Below are 22270 nucleotides of genomic sequence, written 5' to 3'. Positions count from 1 at the left end.
TCTCAGTGACGCGGCGCCGGGCGGTGACAGGCACCACCCCCCGGAGACGGAGACGGAGACGGAGACGGAGACGCCGACCCTACTGGCCGACGCGGAACGCCCCGCGGGTCACTGAGACCCCCAACCCAGGGCCCCCTCGCCGCCCCACTAAGCCTCTGACCCCGCCCGCTGGAACTCTGCACCGGAGCCCTTGCTGGTGCCCTCAGCCTAGGGGCGCTGACCCCGCCCACAGGAGACTTTCCGCCCCAGGAACGCAGCCCCCCAACTCCTTGAGCTTCTCCTCTCAAACAGGGACACGAGGCTCCCCCTAGGGCTGCTGGCCCTCCCCGGGGCATTGAGGCCTGCTCACTCTGTGGGCACCCCCTTGCTCTGTGATTACAGTGAACCCTCACGTCTGATTCCCAGGGAGATCGTTGTCTACAGGACACGAGCACGGTACTTGACAGAGACCCTAGTTAACAATTGTTGGATGCATGAATGTACACCCCCTCCCCTCAAATTAGGACGCAGACCCGCCTCCCCAGGTGTGTGCCTCCAACCCTTCTCAGTGAGGCAGGAAGGTGGTGTGTCAGGGAAGAAAAATGGGGCTTAGTGGCCTTGGGAACAAACTGCAACCAGCTGCTTCAGACTGTGAAATTGTTCTTTCCTCCTCGAACTGCCCATTGAGGTTCTCTTGAGAAAATTTATTCAGAGCCCAGAGCAGCTGACTTGTGGCATCTATCTCAGCTCCTCTCTTGGGCCCTGGAACCTTTTCCTTTCATTCATTCATTCCTTTATAAAATTGAGTGAATGCTTGTCTGGTGCCCACCATTCCTTGGGCCTCAGGCCTCTCATCTGCAAATTGAGGCAGGAGTCATGGTCCTCGCCTCCCTTACTGACGGCGCCCCTGTCTGGAATGCCCTTCCCAGGGCTCTGAGTCTGTGTCTTTGCCTGCTAGACAGCAGCCTGGGGAGGGCTTTGATAAAGGAGGGACAGACGGGAAGGATTGCCTCAGGGATTTGATGGTGCTGGTTTTTGTTTTTGGTTGGTACAATAGCTGTGGGTGGTGTGGGTCGGGCCCTGAGGGAGGTTTTAGGGGTGTGAGTACTGGGATTGGATCCTTGGGTTGGAATGGAGTGGAGGGCTCAAGGAGGCTTTGGTTTGGCTGGGGAGCAGGCAGTGAGGCAGGAGGCAGGGGACAGGGCCAGTGTATGAAGGGACTTGGGTGTCAAGCTGAGCCATTTGGTGTACCTGAGCCTGTTGGCATCATAGTGCAGGCTGCCTGGTTGGTGTTCAGCCTCTCCATATCCCAGGTGTGTGACCTTGGGTAAATGACTGTGTCCCTCCAGGCATCAGTTTCCTCATCTGTAGAGTAGGGTTGATCACAATAAGACCTACCTCAAAGAGCTGTTGTGAGGACTCAATGAGATAATAATAAGTGTTCAGTTAGCATTAGTTATTGTTAAGTAGTAGTATTAGGCAGTAGAGGGGGTGAGTGATGAGAGTGTTTTGTTTCTTTGTTTATTCAACAACTATTTATTGTAGAGTTACTACTCTGTGCTGGACACTGAGCCTGGTAATGGAGATACCCACCAAGGTAACAAGCAGACAGAAACCCCACACAGTCTCCCACAGTCTGGGTGAGGAAGCAGGTGCATCAACAGTGATGATAATTCCATGTGATAAGTGCTGTCTCAGAGGGCCAGGCTGGGAAGGCTTCCCAAGGGAGAACAGAGTCTTCAATGATACGGCAGTGGTTAGGTGAGGGGCATTCTGGGCAGAGGGACCACCTGAGCAGAGGTGCAGAGGTGTGAGGTATGTGGAGCCTCAGGCAGTGCTGCTGGAGTGGGTTGCGCCAGGCAGGGAGGGTCAGGAGGTGCTGCTGGCCAGATTCCTCATGACATTTTTTGTTGACCAAGGAGGTGGCTATGTCCACTCACTGCAAGGGAGCCCTGTGGGTTTTAAGCAAGGGAGCGGTGTGGCCACAGGAGGCGTGGAGGAAAGTGTGGCTCCCCTCCTGAGAGGAAAGCCAGAATCGTGTCCAGGCATTCATTGCAAGGCAGGGCAGCGCCTGGGCTGCCAGCTCATTGTGCAGGAGAGCCACTGAGGCCCAGGTCTCCCATAAGGCATAGGGCGGGCCTTACAGATGGGTAGGAGAGGATCTCCATGAAAGTGGGGCAAGCAAGACCCCCTCTCAAGCTCCTGGAGCTGTGGGCCCTGCACAGTTGAACCCAGTGGTAGCCTAGGCCTCTGCTGGGGAATATCCTGCTTTGGTGGTGAGGGGCTGGTCCATGTTCCTCCCCGCATATCCTGGTATCTATGTGTATGACCTTTACCAGTACCTGTTGCCAAGGAGTTGATTACGACTCCTGAGGACCCCATGTGTGTCAGAGTAGAACCGTGCTCCATAGGGTTTCCAATGGCTGATTTTTCGGAAACACATCACCAGGCCTTTATTCTGAGGCTCCTCTGAATAGACTCGAACCTCCAACCTTTCAGTTAGCAGCCAAACATGTTAACCATTTGTGCCACCCAAGGACTCCCTGTGCTCTTCCAGCTCTTTTAAAGGGAGTTTGTTGGTTTTGTTTTGTGTCTTTCATTTCCCCCAGAGCCAAAAAGAACTTCCCTCCTTTTGAAAATTCTCAAAAAATAATGTGAGCTACCAAAGGCTAGATGTTGTTTAGGGACTGAGGTCGGGGTGGGGAAGAAGTTGGAGGAAAACGAATTGTAGTTTCCCAGAGACTTATGCAGTTTTCACATGGTTTTCAACATTTATTCATTCAGCAAACACTTAGGGAGTGCCTACTAAGGAGCCCTGGTGGTGCAGTGGTTAAAGCGCTTGGCTGCTAACCAAAAGGTTGGTGGTTCAAACCCACCAGCTGCCCCACAGGAGAAAGATGTGGCAGTCTGCTTCTGTAAAGATTACAGCCTTGGAAACCCTATGGGGCAGTTCTGCTCTGTCCTCTAGGGTTGCTGTGAGTTGGAATCGACTCTCCAGCAGTGGGTTTTTGGTTTTTGTCTAAGTACCAGGAACTGTGTGGAGTGCCAGGGGCACAGGGCAAACAAAATATGACCCTGGCCGTCTAGGAGCACTGCTGGGGAGACTGGAGTAAAGGGGCAGAGATATGTTGATTTTGTCTCATTTAAGCTCAGAACCAGCCTTTGTTGGGGGCTGGGCTGGTGTTTCCTCTTCTCTTCCCCCCACATAGCTCCCGTGATCCGGAGCCTGAGGCTTGGAGAGGTTAAATAACTTGCTGTGGGTCACACTCTCAGTGGCAAAGCAGGGCTTTGAACCTAGTCAGCCTGGCCCAGAGTGCATTCTAAACAGCACCTCCTTCCATGATCCTTCCTTCCCCAGGACAGCTGTGGGGGACCAGAGGTGAGAGGCGGGGTTGAAGGTAAAACAGAAATCCAGCCGGGGGTGATGGGGAATTGGGGTGGCTAGAGTCAAGGGTCCGGGCTCTTTTCACTGCTGAGGGCCAAGGCCAGCCTTGGGGTAGTCCAGGCCTAGGCTGCTCAGTGGGGAGTCAGTGAGGCTGCTGGGGGAGAAGAAAGGGGCTCGGCCAGGTATGGCAAAAAGGGGGCTGACACTCACACAGAGTTCCATCTCCTCCTGTCTCCCCAGTCCACCCAGACTTGCAATGCCAGACTCCTTCAGAGGTTCCCAGGCTGCCCTTGCCTGCCTTTGCCCAAGGTTCATTGTACTGAGACTCGGCCTGAGAAAATGTTAGGGGTAGAGGCTGGGAGGAGGGGGTGGTGCTTGCCCCACGTCCTCATATCTGTGAGGCCTCAACTCTGTCCTCTCCACCAGTCTGGGAGGGGGTACTGGTGCCTTCCCCAGTTTACAGAGGGCTGGAAGGACCGCTGACCTCCCCAAGGTCATACCAGCCAGGAAGAGCAGGGCCTGGGCCCTGGGCCTTGGAGACACTGTCCGCTACTGCTTTGGACCCACCCATCCTAGGCAGTCGAGGCTACGATTTTAGCCGTAGAAGGCAAAGCTGTGCCGTGCACCCTGGAGGCTGCTGGGAGGGAGGCTGGGCTGCCTCTGCTGGTGTCAGCCACTCCAGTAACCTAGCGTGGGGAGGGGGAGGAGGGTGATAAATAAAGCCAGCAGGCCTGCCAGCTGTCCCATCCCCAGGGAACCCCCCTTTCCAGGCCCTGCCTCCTCTCACCTGTCCTGGCTTAGAATCCCAGAACCCCTTCCTGCTCCCCCAAGGGAAGATGTCACCGGCGGGGTCAGCCAGCCGTTCAGTGCCAGCAGTCTGGAATATGTACGAGTTCCAGTCTGGTTCAAACTTGTTCTTCTATTCCTGGCCCCATTAAAAGGAATACATTCATCTCTGGTCGGGGCTCTGTTGGGGATTTTTTGAGTCGTCGCGGCTCCTCCGGGACTGTGACCTGCAGTGGAGGGCCAGAATTTCAGTTCCCAGCCTGACTGGTTTCCCCTCCCTGGGCCTCAGTGTCCTCATCTGTAACATGGGGTAAATAGAGTTGCTGTGACAGTAAAATGAATGCAGGAGAGGAGCTCAGCAGTGCCCGATGTGAGGTCAACAATCAGATGCCCCTCTTATTACAAGCACTAGTCGTGGGCGTGGAAACCCTGGTGGTGTAGTGGTTAAGTGCCACTGCTGCTAACCAAAGGATTGGCAGTTCGAATCTGCCAGGCGCTCCTTGGAAGCTTTTCGGGGCAGTTCTACTCTGTCCTATAGGGTCGCTATGAGTTGTAATCGACTGGACGGCACTGGGTTAGTCGTGGGCTTAGTTTTGTGTTTGCCACTGACCTAGAGCCCAGGCGCTGGCTTCCATGGAAAGGCAGCTAGAATCCTAGAGTCTAAACTTGAAAGTTTAGGCTTGAGCTCCGCCCCCTCTGCTTGAATGCCTCCAGGGGCCATGAGCTCATCCTGTTCCTGCAAGTGGCCCCAGTTTTGAGCAAGTGCTTGTTGCCTCAGTTTCTTCCTTTGCCGCCCACAGATCCCTCCCCCTGCTGAGGCTGCTGCTGGCCAGGTTGATACCACCTCTATTGTGCTCTGTCCTGACCCCACAGCCCTGCCACAGCCCCTGCTCACAGGTCCTCCTTCTGACTTATCCTTCTCTCTTTTGCCTCTTGCAGAGATTTCGATTCACTTTCCAAGGACAATGTTTTTGAGAATAACCGCTTGGTAAGTCCCCTGACAGATGGAAGCCCAAAAGGGTGTGTGTGTGTGTGGGGGTGGGAGGGTGGGTGTGTGCGCACGCACGCATGTGTGTGCAAGGTGTGGGTCCTGCAGGGTAGTTGCTGAGGCAGGGGCTGCTGGACCCAGCACCCCTGGGAGCTGCCCTTGCCTGTAGGTGACCAGGCTGGGGGCTGGGAGAAAGCCCCGGCTGCCCCTCCCCCACACCTTGAGCTCCAGGCTCCTCCTCCCCCAGCCCATCTTGTTGGGCTCAGGGTGGGTGAGAGCTGAGGGAGCCCATAGTTGCCCCTGCCGCTGGTCCCCCTCATCCTTCTGGTGGGAGCTGGGCTTCAGCAGGGGGCACCCACTCACACTGCCTCCTCCTCTTCCTGCTGTGGTTGTTTCTGCCCCATCCCCATCCCTCTACCTTCTCGCACCAGGCCTTCGAGGTGGCCGAGAAGGAGCTGGGGATCCCTGCTCTTCTGGACCCCAATGACATGGTCTCCATGAGAGTCCCCGACTGCCTCAGCATCATGACCTACGTGTCGCAGTATTACAACCACTTTTCCAGCCTTGGCCAAGGTGAGGGGTGCCTAGCCCTTCAGGGATGGAGGCTCTGGGAGGTTTGCTACTCTTTTTCTGAGCTACAAACAGGCAGCTGGGGAGGCAGCATATCAGTCATTCACTTAGCCATTGATTCACCCATTGAGATATTTGTGGAGTGCCTGTCTTGTTCAGGGTACTGGGCTAGACTGCCGAGATACAGCTGTGACCACCATCCCTGCCCTTATGGTGCTCAGAGTCTCCCAGGGGCAGCAGATGGTAAACATGTGAGCCACACTGAGGTTATGTTAATGATGGAACGGCTTGAAAAAGGATAGTGAGAATGGTTGCCCAACTTGAAGAATGTAATCAGTGTCACTGGATTGTACACACAGAAATTGTTGAGTTGGCATATGTTTTGTTATATATATTTTCACACATACACACACACCACGTAAAGCATTAAATGAACAAGATAAGGTCAGAGGAGATAAAACAGGTTCAGTTCATCTGCTGTCTGTGAGTTCATCTCCCTGGCACCCACCCTTACTTCCTGTTTGCAGACACTTCCCTGGTTTTTGCCCTCCAGTGGGGAAGTGGCCCTGTAGGGCTGTCTTCCCTTGAATGTGACCTTCAAGTCTGAGAACTGTCAGGCTAGGGGATATGGGTGGGGCTCCAAAGCCACCTGGAGCTGACAGATGCAGGAACCTTTCCTGGGGGCAGCTGGGCCTCCCCCTTTCATTCTGCAGAGAGGAAAGCAAGAGAGGCCCAGAGAGAGGAAGCAAGGAGTCCAAGGTCACACAGCAGAAAAGCTCAACAGCTTGGACAAGAATCCCAGTGTCCTGACCCTCCTGGGTCTCTGCTGTCCACAGGTTCTGAGGGGGTGGGAGACTTGCCTTACTCCTGTCCCTTTTTAGCCCTACTTCCTGCCTCTACTCTCAACACCAGCCTAGCTCTTAAAAAAGGTGTTTTATGAAATCGGTCTTGTTTTCTTCCTGAGAGTAAAACATGCTTCTGCAGAAAATTTAGAACATAGGAAAAAACCATTAAAAATCACAATAACCTATTACACCCCCTTGATACAACACTAGGGATTAATATTATAATTGAACAAATAAGATTATATGCATTTTAATAGAAATTAAAAAAATGTATTTCTGGACCACAGAGTCTTGGTGGGAGAAGTCTAGGGTGGGGGTTAGGAACACGGACTCAATTTTGGCTCTGCTGTTTGCTGTTTGGGTGATCGTGGGCCAGTTACTTAACCCCTCTGCCTCAGTTTCCCTATGCAATGGGGATAAGACAGGTGTCCACCTCACACGGTTGATGTGAGGAATAAACAAGGAAATGTATAAACATCTGGCCTTTATCAAGGGCCCAATGTTAGAATTATTATTACTTCTTTATGTCTTTGGAGTTAAGCTTTCTTACTTAAATCACACTTCCATCTTGCCTCCCTGAGGGTTCCTCTTGGCCAAGCCCAGATCTCTCTCTCCTAAGCTCTTCTCTGCAGGGCCACCGTTTCTGGGACCTGGGTGGTGCCTGAGCCCATCCCTGGCCCTCACTGGGTGCCCCAGGGTCAGATGGGGGTAACACTAGGTGGAGCACCCCTTTGCCCTGCAGGGGTTCCAGCTTATAAAGGTACAGTTTCAGCTATTCATACAGCTTGGCCCCTAAATGCAAACCATTTTTGTTCCGTCTGCTGCTCAACCAAAGAAAACACCACGCCGTATTTCAATCCCGGAGGAAAAGCTGGTGCCCAGATGCCCCTGTCCTGTATTTTCTGGGCGAATGGAGGGATCTCAAGAGTGACTTTGGCCAGCCTTGATTTTCACTGGCCTGAGCCTTTAAAGGAGACCTGGTTGCATAGTGGTTAAGCACTCAGCTGCTAACTGAAAGGTTGGTGGTTCAAATTCACCAGCTGCTCCGCAGTAGAAAGATGCAACAGTCAGCTTCCATAAAGATTCCAGCCTTGGAAGCCCTGTGGGCAGTTCCTCTCGGTCCTACAGGGTTGTTGAGTCGGAATTGATTTGATGGCAATGGGAGGGGGGCGGGTAGGTACCTTTGGAACCTGATCCAGCTGAGAAGCCTGTGCTGAGTGTTCAGCTGGTACCAGACCCCATGGGTGCCAGTGACCCCAGGCACATCAGGCTGATAACGTGTCGGGGAACTGGGATGAGATCAAAGGAAGCCCCTCAATTTTGGGGACTCGGAAGAAGTGTACCTGTCCCCAGAAGGTGGGAGGGCAGGTGTCATCATTCTTGTAGCTTTTAAGGACTCGGGTGGCCCCTGCTGGCTTCTCCCTCCTTAGATCGAGCCTCTTACTCCCCCAGCTGTTGTGGTTAGCTGCTCTTGAGTCTACCGCTAACTCATGGCCACCCCATGCACAGTGGAATGAAATCCCACCCGGTCCTGTGCCATCTTCATGATCGGTTGTGGACTGGACTCTTGTGATCCACAGGGTTCTCACTGTTTGATTTTCAGACGTGGATCACCAGGCCTTTCTTCCTAGCCCCTCTTAGTCTGGAGGCTCCACTGAAACCTGTTCAGTGACAGGCCAGCCTTCACTGACAGTGGTGGCTGCCCATGAGGCGCGTTGGCTGGAAATCAGACCCCCACCACACCTATAGTCATAATGAATCTCTTGCACTTCTTTGACTACATCACATTCCTTCACTGCTAAGCCTTTCCTCTTGCTGACCCTCCTGTCCAGAAACTTTTCTGCTCCATTCCTCACCCCCTGGCAGATTCTTCCTTTCTCATCTCTCATCTTCAGCTCACATTTTGCCTCCTCCATGCAGCCTGCCCTGATACTCCAGGTGCTTTTGTAGCCTCCTACCCCATGGTGAACCCGTGAGACTGGTTGTAAGACCTTCATTGCTCATCTCTCTTCCTCTGTAGGCCATCTCTGACTGGTTCACTGCCATGTAGCCTCAGCCCCCAGCATTGATTCATTCACTTAAATACTTATTGAGCCCCTCCTATGTGTCAGGCTCTCTACTAGGTGCTGGGGAGACAGCTGAGAAAAGAGACTTGGTCCCTACTCTCATAGAGCTTGCATTCTAGTGGATGGGGAGGGAGAGAGATGGAAAAAGTCAGTAAGTAAGATAATTTCAGATAAGTGCAAGGAAGGAAACCAAACAGTAATGGGATAAAAAGCAATGGGGGAAGGAAGTCTACTTTAGGTGGGCGGTCAGGGAGGCCTCTTTGAGGAGCTTGAGCTGAGCCTTGACCTGGGAGAAGGAGGAAGCCAGCTGAAGATCTGAGGAGGAACGTTCCAGGCAAAGGGGCAGCAGGGGGGCCTGTGTGCTGCAGGGGAGGTAGGGGGGAATGTGGGCAGGAAAGGAGGATGAGGATGGGGAGGGGGGGAGAGGATTATGCATGGACTTGATTAGGTGGCTTGGCTTCCAAAATTTTTGACCATGACTCATGGTAAGATACATTTCCCACCAAGTTCACTGCTCTAAGTTCATGCACACATACGTGACTGAAACTGTTTCAGGAAACGGTTCTTCCCCTGACAACATGTGATACATGCAGATATTTTCTCTTCTATTTCATTTTTTTGGAAACCCTGGTTGCATAGTGGTTAAGTGCTACGGCTGCTAACCAAGAGGTCAGCAGTTCAAATCCACCAGGAGCTCCTTGGAAACTCTATGGGGGAGCTCTACTCTGTCCTATAGGGTTGCTATGAGTCGGAATTGACTCGACTGCAGTAGGTTATTTCATTTTTAAAATGTGCTGGTTGCATTCCGCTAGTGTTTTTCTGGATTGTGACCTGACGTTTGGCACATGCTATTTTAGACCATGGTAAGGAATTTGGATTTTAATTTATTTTTTAAAGATGTTACTATCATATAGTAAAATTGACTTTTTTAGGTGGTATACAGTTCTTTTGAGTTTTTGGATTTTATTTTCATCACTGAGTATAGTAGGTGCTAATGACAGTTTACTAGGTTCTGTGCTATCCCTACCCACTTGGGCATAGGCAGGGCAGCTTCTTTCCACCCAGGGAACCAGCCCATTTTCCAGAACCTTTGGGTCAGCACCATGTGGTTCCACTTCTTGTCCTTCTCTTCAACCCCCATGCCCTGTGGGAGGGAGCTCCCCGTTCTGCTACTTGCTGAGTACCCTCCTGGGCCTGTCACTGTGCTGTTTCATTGCCATTCCTGTTGCCCCTGTGCAGTAAGAATTACTATCCCTGGGAGCATCCCCCTGGTCCTACTTTTGTCTCACTGCATTGGGCAGTCTGCTCAAAGGCGATGGCAATGGCTCAGATCTTACACCAGGGTGGGGAAGGGCCTCCTGGGACCCTGGGATCTCTATGTGCCTCAGGGCCCCTTTCCTATCTCTTGGCAGCTGGTGTGTCACCACCCAGAAAGGGCTTGCCACCCGCCTCCCCACCTTCTGAAGCAGCCACTCCAGTGGAACCAGGAGACAAGGCTCAGGTAGAGGCCTGGGGCGGAGGGTGGGGTGGGGGTGGATTGGGTGGGTCAGCAGACAGCTGCCATTGCCAAAACTGTTATGTGGGGAGGGAGGACCTGAGGTGTGCAGAGGTCGTTTTCTGTCCTTGCTGCATGGGGTTTGGAAATAGGGTTCTCAGGTGCCCCTGGAGATGGGGGGAATAGGTCAGACAACCCATTTCTATGGAGCCCCATTTCTTCCTCCAGTGTTCAGGTGGGGTCAGGTGATACGAGGGCTGGGAAATGGAGAGAGGGTGAGGGTAGTTACAACCTGACTTTGCCTTATGGGATGTCAGGAGTTAAATTCTCCTCGGAAGTCTCCTTGCAGAGCTTTTAACTTCCCTGATTTTGTTTAATCCTTTCAACAGCCCTGGGAGGTCCTGATAGGCAGATGAGGAAACTGAGGTTCAAGAAGGTTTAGTCATTTGGGGTCACACCTGCTCCAAGGAGCTTAGAGGGGATGATACCAACCCTTCACATCTGGACAGCACTTTACAGTTTGTAAAGGGCTTTTCCCACCTGCTGCCATCTGCTGCTTGCTGGAGGGCTCTGGAGTGGTGGGGAGCCAGGCCCTGGGTGGGTGCCCAGTCATCATGGGTGGGGCTGAGATGGGCAGGTAGAAACAAGGCCCAGAGACAAGTAGAGAAATGGTGTAAGCCAGCCACAGCTGGAGGAGGGGAGGACAGAAGCGGCAAGTCTAAGAGGATAGTGACCTGGTGACCAGCAGAGAGGGTTCACCCTAAGGCTTAGGGGAAGGACAAGAGCAGCCCAGGGGAAGGGTGCCTTAGAAACTGGAAGTCAGTGACCTTGAGCCAGTCTCTTCTGCTCTCAGGGCCTCAGTTTCCTTGTTTACAAAACAGTGGCAATCTCCCATCCTCTGCCCCTGCCTAGAACTCCGAGGAGATACGTGTGGATTCCTCATTTGCAAATTCACCTACCGGCTGAAATTTGTTGTTGTGTGCCCTGGAATTGATTCCGCTCATAGCGGCCCTGTTGGACACAGTAGAATGGGCCCGTATGGTTTCCTAGGCTTTAATCTTTGTGGAAGCAGATCCCCAGGTCTTTTCTCCCACAGAGCCATTGTGGGTTTGAACCACCGACTTTCAGTTAGCAGCTGAGCACTTAACCATTGCACTACTAGGCTCCTTAATTTTTTAGTAACCCCCCAAAATCAATATTTGTGAGCCTTTGTGCTCAGTCGTGGGCACGCATAGAGCGGTGAAAAATTTGAGTCATGGGGCACTTACGTTCCCAGCTGAGGTGAAATGAGGCGACGTTCTGCCTTCTTGTTTCAGCTCTGGTACTGTAAACAAGTAGTGCCACATTTTTCACGTTTTTCTTCTTTTTGTTGGTGGTTTCCCGTTTAAGATGGCCCTCAGGCCTAGTGCTAAAGTGCTGTCCAGTGTCCCTCTGTGCCTTACGGAGAAGATACAGGTGGTAGATAAGTTATAAGCTTCATTCAGGCATCAGTTACAGTGCTTGTTCAATGTTAACGAATTCACAGTGTATACTGAATAATCCAACCCAGCGCCTTTGTGTTGATTCTGACTCATAGTGACCCTATAGGACAGAGCAGAGCTGCCCCATAGGGTTTCCAAGGACTGTGTGGTAGATTCCAACTGCCAACTTTTTGGTTAGCAGCCATAGCTCTTAATCACTGTGCCACCAGGGCTCCATATACTGAATAAGGTATCTTTAAACAAAAACAAAGGAGCCCTGGTGGCGTAATGGTTAAGCACTCAGGTGCTAACCGAAAGGGCTGCAGTTCAAACCCACCAGCCAATTGCTCCGTGGGACAAAAGACCTGGCCATCTGCTCCCGTAAAGATCAGCCTAGGAAACCCTGTGGGGCAGTTCTACCCTGTCCTATAGTGCCGCCATGAGTTAGAATAGACTTGAGGGCAAAGAATTTTGGGTTTAAACAGAAACATATAAAGCAAGGTTACGTATTGATCGGTTAACAAAAATGTTGTGACCAGAGTCTCGCAGGAACCTAACCTTGTATCTCCACTAGGAGCGATGGGACAGTATACGCTAATTCAGTTTGTGGCAGCTTTATAGGACATAACTACTTCGAATAGTGAGAATCGACTGTCCCTTTCAGCTGTGAAGCTTTGTGCACACCTAAGGGACAGTGGTCTTTAAAGGAAGAAGACGGGGTAGTGTTCTTGAAACCGGAGGGCTGGTGGCCGTTCCTACCCAATCTGCCTACCTATTTCCTATAGGGCGAGGAGCTTTCCTCAGACAGCCTGTCGGAGCAGGGCACCCACCAGACCCCCAGCAGCACATGCGCCGCCTGCCAGCAGCACGTACACCTGGTTCAGCGGTACCTGGCGGAGGGCAAGCTGTACCACCGGCACTGCTTCCGGTGAGTGGCTAGGAGGAGCTTGGTGGGGGGGTGCAGAGGACTTGCCCTCCATGACTCCCAATGCCAGGAAATGAGCTGATATGAATTCAGCACCCACAGTGTGCCAGGCATCTATTAAACTCTTTATGCCAGGCCATCTTGCTTAGCCCCATTTTACTGATGAACAAACTGAGGCTGAGTTTGTTGAGGGCTTGCTCAGACACTCAGTTAGGGACAGAGTTGGGGATAGAGCTCAGAGATTCTGCCTCCAGTGCCCAAGCTCTTTCAGGAAGATGATCTGCTGATGAATTAAGGAGCCCTGGTGGTGCAGTGGTTAAGAGCTACGGCTGCTAACCAAGAGGTCACCAGTTCAAATCTGCTAGCTGCTCCTTGGAAACCCTTTGGAGCAGTTCTTCTCTCCCTGTATGGTCACCATGAGTAGGAATCGACTCAACAGCAATGGGTTTTTTCTTTTTGGTTGTTGTGGTGCGGTGGTTAAGTGCTTGGCTGCTAACCAAAGGGTCAGTGATTTGAACCCACCAGTGGCTCCTCAGAGAAAGATGTGGCAGTCTGCTTTCACAAAGGGTTACAGCCTTGGAAACCCTAGGGGGCAGTTCTACTGTCCTTTAGGGTCGCTATGAGTCAGAATTCTACTTGATGGCAATGAGTTTTTTTTTTTAAATATACAGTGCTTTAAAGGAGTCCCTGGGTGGTGCAAATGGTGGAGAAAAAAAAAATCAACAGAACTGGTTGGCTGAAAACCACTAACTAAATTGACTTCCTGAACCACGAATGGGTGGCTATTGGCACCCTGGAAAGTACTCTTGGGGGTGAGACCCTTGCTTCCTCTTGCTGTAGAAACTGAATGCGTGTTGCATAATTTATGTTGCAGATTTCGGGTGATTATATTGTTCTACTAAGCTCCAGGTGCTTCTTGGAAACTCAATGGGGCAGTTCTACTCTGTCCTATAGGGTCATTATGAGTTGGAATTGACTCGATGGCACTGGGTTTGGTTTTGGCACTATGTTTCTAACGGTTACATTTTTTTTTTTTTTTCCTCCTCTGGGAAGTCCAGGGTGTTGATCTAGGATCCAGGCTGGCAGTTAGGAGGGAAGGAGTCTCCTTGGACAGCTGGTGGTGGGTAGCCAGCGCCTGGCTGAGCTGAGCCCCTTCTCTGTGTCTGCAGGTGTCGGCACTGCTCCAGCACCCTGCTCCCTGGGGCGTACAGGAGTGGGCCCGAGGAGGGCACCTTTGTGTGTGCAGAGCGCTGTGCCAGGCTGGGCCCAGGGGGCCGGTTGGGGACCAGGCCTGGGTCCCTCTCACAGTCAAAGACGCAGCACCAGCCGCAACTTGCAGAAGGAGCCAAGGATGTTGAGGGAGGCTGCTCTGGCCCTCGTGTGGCGGCAGTGGCTGACGCTGACGAGCCCAAGGCCGGCCCTGAGGCCCGAGCCCACATACCCACCAAACCCCGCGTCCCCAGCAAACCCCAGGAGCTGGCCAGCCCTCCGCCCAGTCGCCCCACACCTGCCCCTAGGAAGGCCTCTGAGAGCACGGCCCTGACACCCCCGACGCCCCGACCCCGGTCCAGTCTGCAGCATGAGAACATGGTGGAGCAGGGTGGCAGTGGCGGCCTCGTGAACGGTGAGCAAGGTTCAGTCAGTGTGGGCAGTGCTTGATGGGTGTGGTGTGTGAGCGTGTCTGTGTCTACATGGGTTTGCAAGTCTATGTGTATCTGAGAATTTTGGTGAGGATACTCTTTATTCCCCGGGCGGTGCACATGGTTAATGTGCTCGGCTGCTAATCCAAAGGTTGGAGGTTCAAGTCCACCCAGAGGTGCCTCGGAAGAAAGACCTGGCAGTCTACTTCTGAAGAATCAGCCCCTGAAAACCCTGTGGAGCACAGCTCTACTCTGACACACGTGGACTGTCACGAGTCACAGCTGACTCCGTGGCAACTGATGCGGCGACTGGTTTACTCCGTCTGTACCTGTGTGTGCTGTGTGTGTGCCGGGGGTTAGCCGTGTTCCTGAGGTTGTTAATTTACGCTACGGGCGCTGGCTGAGCGCCTCTCTGTGCTGTGCCCGTTCTCTTGTTGTTAGCTGCTGTCGGATTGGCCTCCGATTCATGGCAACCCTGTTCACCGTGGCACCCAATGCCACCTGGTCCTGAGCCATCCCCATGACTGGTTCTGAATCTGACCGTTGTGATCCCCAGGGTTCTCACTGGCTGATTTTTGGAAGTAGATCACCAGGCCTTTGTTCCTAGTCTGTCTTAGTCTGGAAGCTCTAGCTGAAACCTCTTCAGCTTCATAGCAATGCTTAAGCTTCCACCGTCAGACGGGTATCGGCTGTGCTTAAGGTGCATTGGCCAGGCGGGAATCAAACCTGGGTCTCCCTCATGCCTGTCGTAGATGCTGGGATGCAACTAAGACAACAGTTGCAAATTCCCACCCCCAGGCTGCACCGTTCTCTGTGTGTCTGGGGTGTTTGTGGCCTCCTGTGTCCATCTCGTGTGCTTCAGTTTCAGGGTGTGTAGTGAGCATACACCCACGTGCGCCTGTGTGTCTCTGGGACTCTGTGCACACTGGTGGTTCCTTGTGTCCTGGCCAATCTGCATGCACAGTCCCGGTGACCTCCCATGCCCCAGCCCATGTGCTTCTCCTTGTCTGGCCAGAGAGAGCTTGGGCAGGGGGAGGGGATGACGTATCCCTAGTCAGGGGGCCTGAGGGCTCTCTGCAGGCTGGTCAGAACTGCAGTGGAGACCCCTGCCCTACCCTGTGGGCCTGCTCTCCCCGCCCCTTCATCTCAGGACCTTCGCAGATGACCTCCCTGATCTTCCATGAACTCATGGAGATGAAGGCGCCTTGTAACCTGAGATGTGCAGGGAAGACTTCTCATTTCTGTCAGGGAAGGCAAAGGCGTTGGAGGTGTGGGGGAGAGAGTCTCCCAGGGCCTTCCCCTGAGACCTGAACTAGAACATTCTCTTTGTTCAGTCTGTCAGCACTCCTGGAGGCCAGGCCTAGTTGTGCCCTCAGGGCATGGCCAGTCTCGAGGGGGGACAGAGACATGAGGATTTCAGTCAAATGTAGAATCTGCTAAGATGAAGGGGAAGTGTCGGAGGGGATTGGGGCCCCACTTGCCAACTGAAGTGCACAGAAGGTCTCCCATGGCCTGGCCTTGAACTTGACTGTTTTCTGTCACGGCCACCTTTGTGCTTATCTAATCTCCTCCAGTGCTAGGGGCGGGGTGTGAGGGTGAGTGGGACGTTGCCATGACCTGCCGGGTAAGAACGAAGGTGCTCCTTGGCAAGGGTGATTCTGGCTGGCTTCTTGGCTGCCCCACTCTGCTCTCCGGTGCCTGGCTGCCCATGGAGGCCTGTCTCACCTTCCTTTCCCATCTAGGAAGGCTGCACGAGCCGCCTGTCCCCAAGCCGAGAGGGACACCCAAGTTGTCTGAGAGGTACGTTGGTCTCTGGTGGTGAGAATTCGGAACCCCTGGGCCTGGGGGGAAGGCTTCCTGTGGGCAATGACCCACCAGCACGTCCCCCTGAGGATGGGGAGGCTGGGCCTGGCAGGAGGCACATCTCTGTGTGGGGCGGGACAGCTGTACCCACGCCCCTTCCCTTGGGGCTCACCCTGGGCTCCCCACAGCCACCGCCTCACCTGTCCCCAGGTCCCTGCACTTGTGGGCAGTAGAGCCTGGGGAGAAGCTGGCCTCTGGAATCACTTCACCTCTCTGAGCCTTGTTGTCTTCTGTTACATGGGAGACCTGGGCCTCCCTTGTACAGTTGTGAGGATTAGCAGTGGAGGATAGAAAGGCCCGGAATGCTCAGCTGTTATACCTGGCTCTTAGCCCCTCTACCCCTGGACCCCACTAGACAGGGAGGACAGCCATTTGCAGCTGTTCTTTGGGATCTGTGGTTCCCTTGCATGGTCACCGAGGGAGAGAAGTGGCCATAGCTGTAGTAGTAGGTGATGTTTATAAGCACAGTGCCAGGCACTGTGCCCAGTGCTTCACGGGTTCTCATTGGCTCCTTATAACAACGCTGTGAGGTGGGTGTTATTATTACCCCCATTTAATGGATGGGGAAACTGATATACAGACATGCCAGGTAACTTTCCCCAACTCACACAGGTTGTAAGTGGTACAGCCCCTTGTCAGTCCTTTCCTTGGCTAGGGTGGCTATGGCTGTGTGACTTGAAGGTTCACCTCCAAGGGGCCTGGCTGGGATATGAATGGACCAGACTGGCCCTGCTGGGCTGGTGGGGAGAGGGGCAGGGGGCAGTTTCTCAAAGGGGGTGCCCTTTGAAATAGACATAGAAGTGTCCAGAGAGAAGGAAACTGAGCCCTCACCCCTCACAGTGGTTTCTTTTTCTTCCTGCCTCCTTCCAGGCCTCCGGCTCCCAGAAAGGACCCCCCATGGATCACACTGGTGCAGGCAGAGCCAAAGAAGAAGCCAGCCCCTCCACCCCCGAGCAGCAGCCCCGAGCCTCCAGGCCGCAGGCGGGGGGAGAATGGCAACATGGAAGAGGTAGCCCCGCAGAGCCCAGTGGCCGCCCTGGAGCCCAAGCCTTATAACCCCTTTGAGGAGGAGGAGGAGGAGTCCCTGGCTGCATCCAGCCTGGCCACTGGCCCTTCCCTGGCCCACCTGGAGTCCACAGCCAAGTCCCTGCACCCCTGGTATGGCATCACCCCCACAAGTAGCCCCAAGACAAAGAAGCGCCCCGCCCCTCGAGCGCCCAGCGCGTCCCCACTCGGTGAGTATCATCCCTGGGAGTTCTCCTAACCATTGGAACCGGGGGTGTAAATGAGGGCCAGCACAGGGCTGGGGAAGGGGGTGTGGTACCACAGCGCCTCTCTGGGCCAGGTGCCACATGTTTTACATGTATGTATTCTCCCACTTAATCCTAGAACAAACCTGTGAGGTAGGTGTCATTACCCCCATTTTGCAGGTGAAGAAACAGAGGCATAGAGGGAGTAATTTGCCCAAGGCCTCCAAGTGCTTCAGTGGTGGAGGCAGGATTTGAACACAGGCAGTCTGGCTCCAGCTTCCATACGCATAGCCCTTCAGTCCCACCTCACAGGGCTGTCGTGAGAACTGAGTGTGGATCTGGTACAGTGCTTGGCAGTGTTGGGCTCAGAGAAGGCCCTGGTAGGAGATACCTCTAATCCTGCCTAACTCTATCACTCTCACTCCAGTTGCCAGCCGACCTGGGCTCTGACCTGGCTATGTGTGACTTGAGCATGGGGATTTGGAGCAGTTCCTACCCTGAGTCTGTCCTCAGTCTCCCCATCTGTAAAATGGTGTGTTGGGTTGGCTCTAGGGTGCTGAGCCTCTGTCTGTCCTGTGCCTCCTCCCTTGTCCAGGCTTGTGTGTTTTGCCTCTCACCTTCTTGCAGTCTTCGTAGGCCCTGGGCTCATCACCTTTTTCCCATGGCTGGGGTCTGGTTGCTCCAAGACCTCAGTGGGACCCCTCAGACACTGGGGCTGAGAGCATGTTAGTGATGACCAGTCACAGGTGGTCTGGGGGCCCCAACCCAACCCCTGTCTGGAGCCCTGGGACCCACTAGCTGTGGGTGCAGGGTACAGTGGACATGGATCAGCTCTGGTGTCAGACCCAACCCTTGCTGGGGTGCATTCCTTCTCTAAGTCTGCTGCCTCACCTGGAAACGCCAGTGACAGTACCTTGAAGCGTGTTGTGAGGGTTAAAGTGGCACATGGATTGCCTGGCTCCGAGCGGCCACTGCAAGGGCTACCTCTCTTCCCCCTCTGCTGCAGGGTCAGTGGCAGAGGGAGGCTGGCCTCACTTCTTTCTGGCCATCCACTGCACCACAGTCACGTCTCCCTCACCTGACAGCTTCGCCTTTTAAATTTGGCTTTACTTTGGGTGAGGCTTGGATATGGCGGAGCTGTAGGACTGTGGGGCGTGGAGGTGGCAGACGTGCTGAGGAAACCCAGGACCATAAATGTGCCATGCAGTGCAGGCGGGCGCCAGGAGTGTTGGAAACACTAGGATACTGTGACCCATGTTATGACCTTGGTTGTATCATGCGTTTGCTGCTTTCTTGGCCTCAGGTTCCCCACCTGGACATGGAAGGGGTAGGGTTTCTGGGGCCACATGCACCTCTGTTGAGGGAGGAGCATGTCAGGTGGGGCTGGAAGCCCTAACTGGGCCCCCTTACATGGTGCCCACTTTCTCGTTTGTGTAGTGCTTCACACCTCCCGCCTCTCGCACTCAGAGCCCCCCTCGTCCACCCCATCGCCTGCCCTCAGTGTGGAGAGCCTGTCATCCGAGAGCTCCAGCCAGACCACCAGCCAGGAGCTTCTGGAACCACCGCCTGTGCCTAAGAGTTCCTCGGAACCTGTGGTCCACGCCCCTGGTCCACCTGGCACCTCTGCTGCCCGCTCTGCCGACTCCTCCCTGTCCTCCTTGGGGGAGCTGGGGCAGCCCAACGCAGACCAGATGCCTCAAGCCAGTCCTGGCCTCACCACCAATACTAGGGTCAGCCTGGATCCCCAGGCAGCCAAGCCCTGTAGTGGTGCTACCCCCACCCCTCTCCTGCTGGTTGGAGACGGGAGCCCTGCACCTTCCGCTGGAGCCTCATCACCCCAGCTCCAGGTAAAGGTGAGTGTCCCTTCCACCCTCAACAAAGGACAAATTGATCTCTTTCTTCTCGTTCATCTATGTATCTGTCCACCCACCTGGCCCCTCTAGCGACCCACTGGTGCATGTACTTATGAATCCAGACACCTGCTTACCTGCCTCTCCTCTGTGCACCCACCCGCTGGGTCCAGTCCTGCCCACCGTCCACCGTCCTATGTCTACCTTCTGTTCCATTATGCCAGACCCTCAGCAGAGCTGCAGTGAGACCCTGCCCTTGCCCCCTGGGGGCCCCATCTGCTGGGGCATAAATGAGCGTCCTGCAAGGCCATCTGGGCCACAAGAGGAGTCTTGGGAACAGGGGAGATGCTGACTCTCTTCTTAGGGTCATTTTTCTTCTCCTGAGACCTCAGTCTCCCCTCCAGTAAAATGGGGCAGGCAGCATTCATTGAGTAGCTCCTGCGTGCCTGGTCTGGCCCTGGGCTCCTGGGTGATACAGATGTGGTCCCTGTCCTCACGGTGCTGGCAGCCAGGTCTTCACTGCATACTGAGTTTGTTGCAGGAAGGGTGAGTCGCCAACAGGCAGAAGGAGCTAAGAAACACCTTCATTGAGCTCCTGTGCTGTGCTGTGCTCAGTTGGGGGCTGTTTACAAAGGAGAGCAGACCCAGCCCTCTGCACTCCGGGGCTCCCACACCAGGCCTCACCCAGACCGTTGCTGAGCTGTATCCTGTCTGCTGTGGAGTTGGGAGTGAGAAGGGCCTGGCTGGCCTCCATCCCAGGGAGCTCTTTTTCTGTATGGTCCCTTTAGGCTGTTTGCTCACTTGTTTGTCAGCCCCGTGCCAAGAACCTGGAGGCCGCCAGGGTGGGGACAGAGTTCACAAGGTTCTTTTGCCTCCCTCTGTGCCATCTGGTTCTGTCTGTCTACTTGCCTGTACTCAGCAACCCTGGGCATGCCCCAAGGCTTGCCCCCCTCCGGCAGAGAGTGGCAGAAATGCTCACATGGGGTGGCTGTCATCATTCTCGTGGCCTGACGCTGTTGGTCCGGCTCCTACCTGTGTGCCAGGCAGTGAAGGTGTACTTTTCCAACATCATTTCATTTACCCTTTTCTGGCCCCCAGCCACAGCCACTTGTGGCTAATTTCGGCTCTGCTCCCCTGCTGTGTGGCCTTGAGAAGGCCCCCCCCCCCCCCCCCCACCGCTCATCCTGGGCCTTGGGCTCCCAGGGAGAGTGAGGGGCTGAGAGTAGCTGCTTTGAGGGCTCCCTGGTGGTGGGAGATGGGGGTCAGCTTTGGCTCCCCACCTCACTTCAGGCAGCTCCCTGGTAAGCACCTGTTTGCTGCACTGCAGAGCCATGAACGATTTGGTCTGAAGCAGGAGTTCTGTGGCCAAGCCAAGGCTATAAACCCTGGCGGTGGCTGAAGGCTCTTTGGCTCTGCTGGGGCCCTCTGGGGTGTGTGTGGCGAAGGGCAGAGCCCAAAGGGGGCTTCCTCCTGGGGCACCCCCATCCCCCACCCTAACCCCAAGATTAGGAGAGTGTCGCAGAGGCAGTGGGAGCAGAAGACAGGGAGGGGCTCATTGAGAAGCTGCAGCCTTGTGGGAACAAACCCTCTGCTGTGCCTGGTCTCAGGCTTTGGCACCTTCTATGTTTCAGAAAGCCCAGAGTAGCTACCAACCTGGAAGACTCTTCCTGAGCTGGCGGGTGAGGTGAACAGCTCCCCCCGCCCCCCAGCTCTGGAGAAAGCTGGGTAAACACTCCACAGAACACTCCACAGCCCCACCTGAGGCCTCTCTCGGGGGCCCGTTGAGGTTTCTCTATTTCCAACAAGCTGAGAAAAGTGGTTGGAAAACATTCACGTTGCCCGTGTGGCAGGCAGTGCCCTGCCATGCCCAGTGGTAGGGCTGGCCACAGAGAAGGCCAGAGTCTGCTCAGAGGGACAAGATGATGAAGGCCTGGCTCTAAGTGTGTGTGTGGTGCGGTGAGACTTCTTGTTGCGAGTTCCCAAGTCCACAGAGAGGGGGTCTTTCACAGGCAGGGAAGGACTCCCTTTCTCCTTCAGCTGCCAGCCACATGGAGGTGCGATCCTGCTTTCCCACTTCCTGGCTGAGTTACGGCCTGACCACTGCCTGCCAGTGGTAGATGGCTGCCCCAGCCCTGAAACAGACAGCTTTTCCCCTTAGCACAGGCCCTTGGGAAGGGTGACCTTGAGAGAATTATTAACCTCCCTGAACTTGAGCTTACTCAGCTACATAATGGGCATTACAATACCTACTTTGTAGGGTGGTTGTGAGAATTAAACCAGGATGTAGAAAAAGCTTCCACTGCAGCACTGGCACGTGGAATGTTCCAGAAATGTCCGCTGAATGACCAAATGCATTGGAGACTGTGTGCTGGCAGATCCTCTCTACCTGGACCCCCTCCCCAGAGGCAAGCCCTCCTCTCCCTGGGTCCAGGCTGGCTTCCCTCATTCCCACATGAGCCATCTTCTCCAGGCTGCTGAGGCCTTCAGTGCCCCCTCCCCAGGCTTATTCTCTGTCATGTCTCCTTGCCTTCAGTCTTCATGCAAGGAGAACCCTTTTAACCGAAAGGCATCACCCACGGCCTCCCCAGCGACAAGGAAGGCCACCAAGGGATCCAAGCCAGCAAGGCCGCCTGCCCCAGGACATGGCTTCCCGCTCATCAAGCGCAAGGTACCAGTCAGGAGACCCCAGGGACCAGCCGCCTGGGCCTGGCACCCTCAGGCTTCCCATGGGGTTCTTTGAGGGGATGGGCTGTCTAGGCTAGAGACGGCTGCCCTCCAGTGTCCTAAAGAGGGTCTTGGGTGCCCAACTGGAGGGTTTAATTTGCAACCAGGTGATCTAGAGTAGACCAGGCGTTTTCAACCAGAAGCAGTGGAGGTGCGTTTAGTTGTTACTGATAATAGTTCAAGTACCATAGGGGTCATACTCATTTGATATTAAAAAAAAAAACAAAAAACAGCCGTTGCTGTCGAGTCGATTCCAACTCATAGCGACCCTATAGGACAGAGTAGAACTGCCCCATAGAGTTTCCAAGGAGTGCCTGGTGGATTCAAACTGTTGACTTTTTGGTTAGCAGCCATATCACTTAACTACTACGCCACCAGGGTTTCCTCATATGATATACTTCCACTTAAAGATACTAGAGTGTTCTCCACTTACCTCTGTAACAG

The 22270-nt window shown here is 54.2% G+C and overlaps 1 protein-coding gene across 2 annotated transcripts in view; it reads left to right on the top strand.

Annotated features, from left to right (window-relative positions):
- The window catches only part of MICALL1 (MICAL like 1), a 41075-nt gene that overhangs the window by 201 nt on the left and 18604 nt on the right, over positions 1-22270 (top strand). The window contains exons 2-10 of one of the 2 annotated variants that reach the window (XM_064283556.1): positions 5090-5138; positions 5570-5711; positions 10032-10120; positions 12360-12502; positions 13669-14123; positions 15882-15939; positions 16873-17237; positions 18720-19105; positions 21636-21770. In XM_064283556.1, coding sequence (XP_064139626.1) covers positions 5090-5138; positions 5570-5711; positions 10032-10120; positions 12360-12502; positions 13669-14123; positions 15882-15939; positions 16873-17237; positions 18720-19105; positions 21636-21770 — 1822 coding nt within the window. Of the gene's footprint in view, positions 1-5089; positions 5139-5569; positions 5712-10031; positions 10121-12359; positions 12503-13668; positions 14124-15881; positions 15940-16872; positions 17238-18689; positions 19106-21635; positions 21771-22270 lie in introns of both variants that reach the window. The other variant, XM_064283555.1, reaches the window with a different exon arrangement.

The sequence above is a fragment of the Loxodonta africana genome, chromosome 4 (genome assembly GCF_030014295.1).
Source record: "Loxodonta africana isolate mLoxAfr1 chromosome 4, mLoxAfr1.hap2, whole genome shotgun sequence".
NCBI lineage: Eukaryota > Metazoa > Chordata > Mammalia > Proboscidea > Elephantidae > Loxodonta > Loxodonta africana.
The sequence above is the reverse complement of the archived record's forward strand: the minus strand, read 5'-3'. Positions and strand labels throughout refer to the sequence as shown.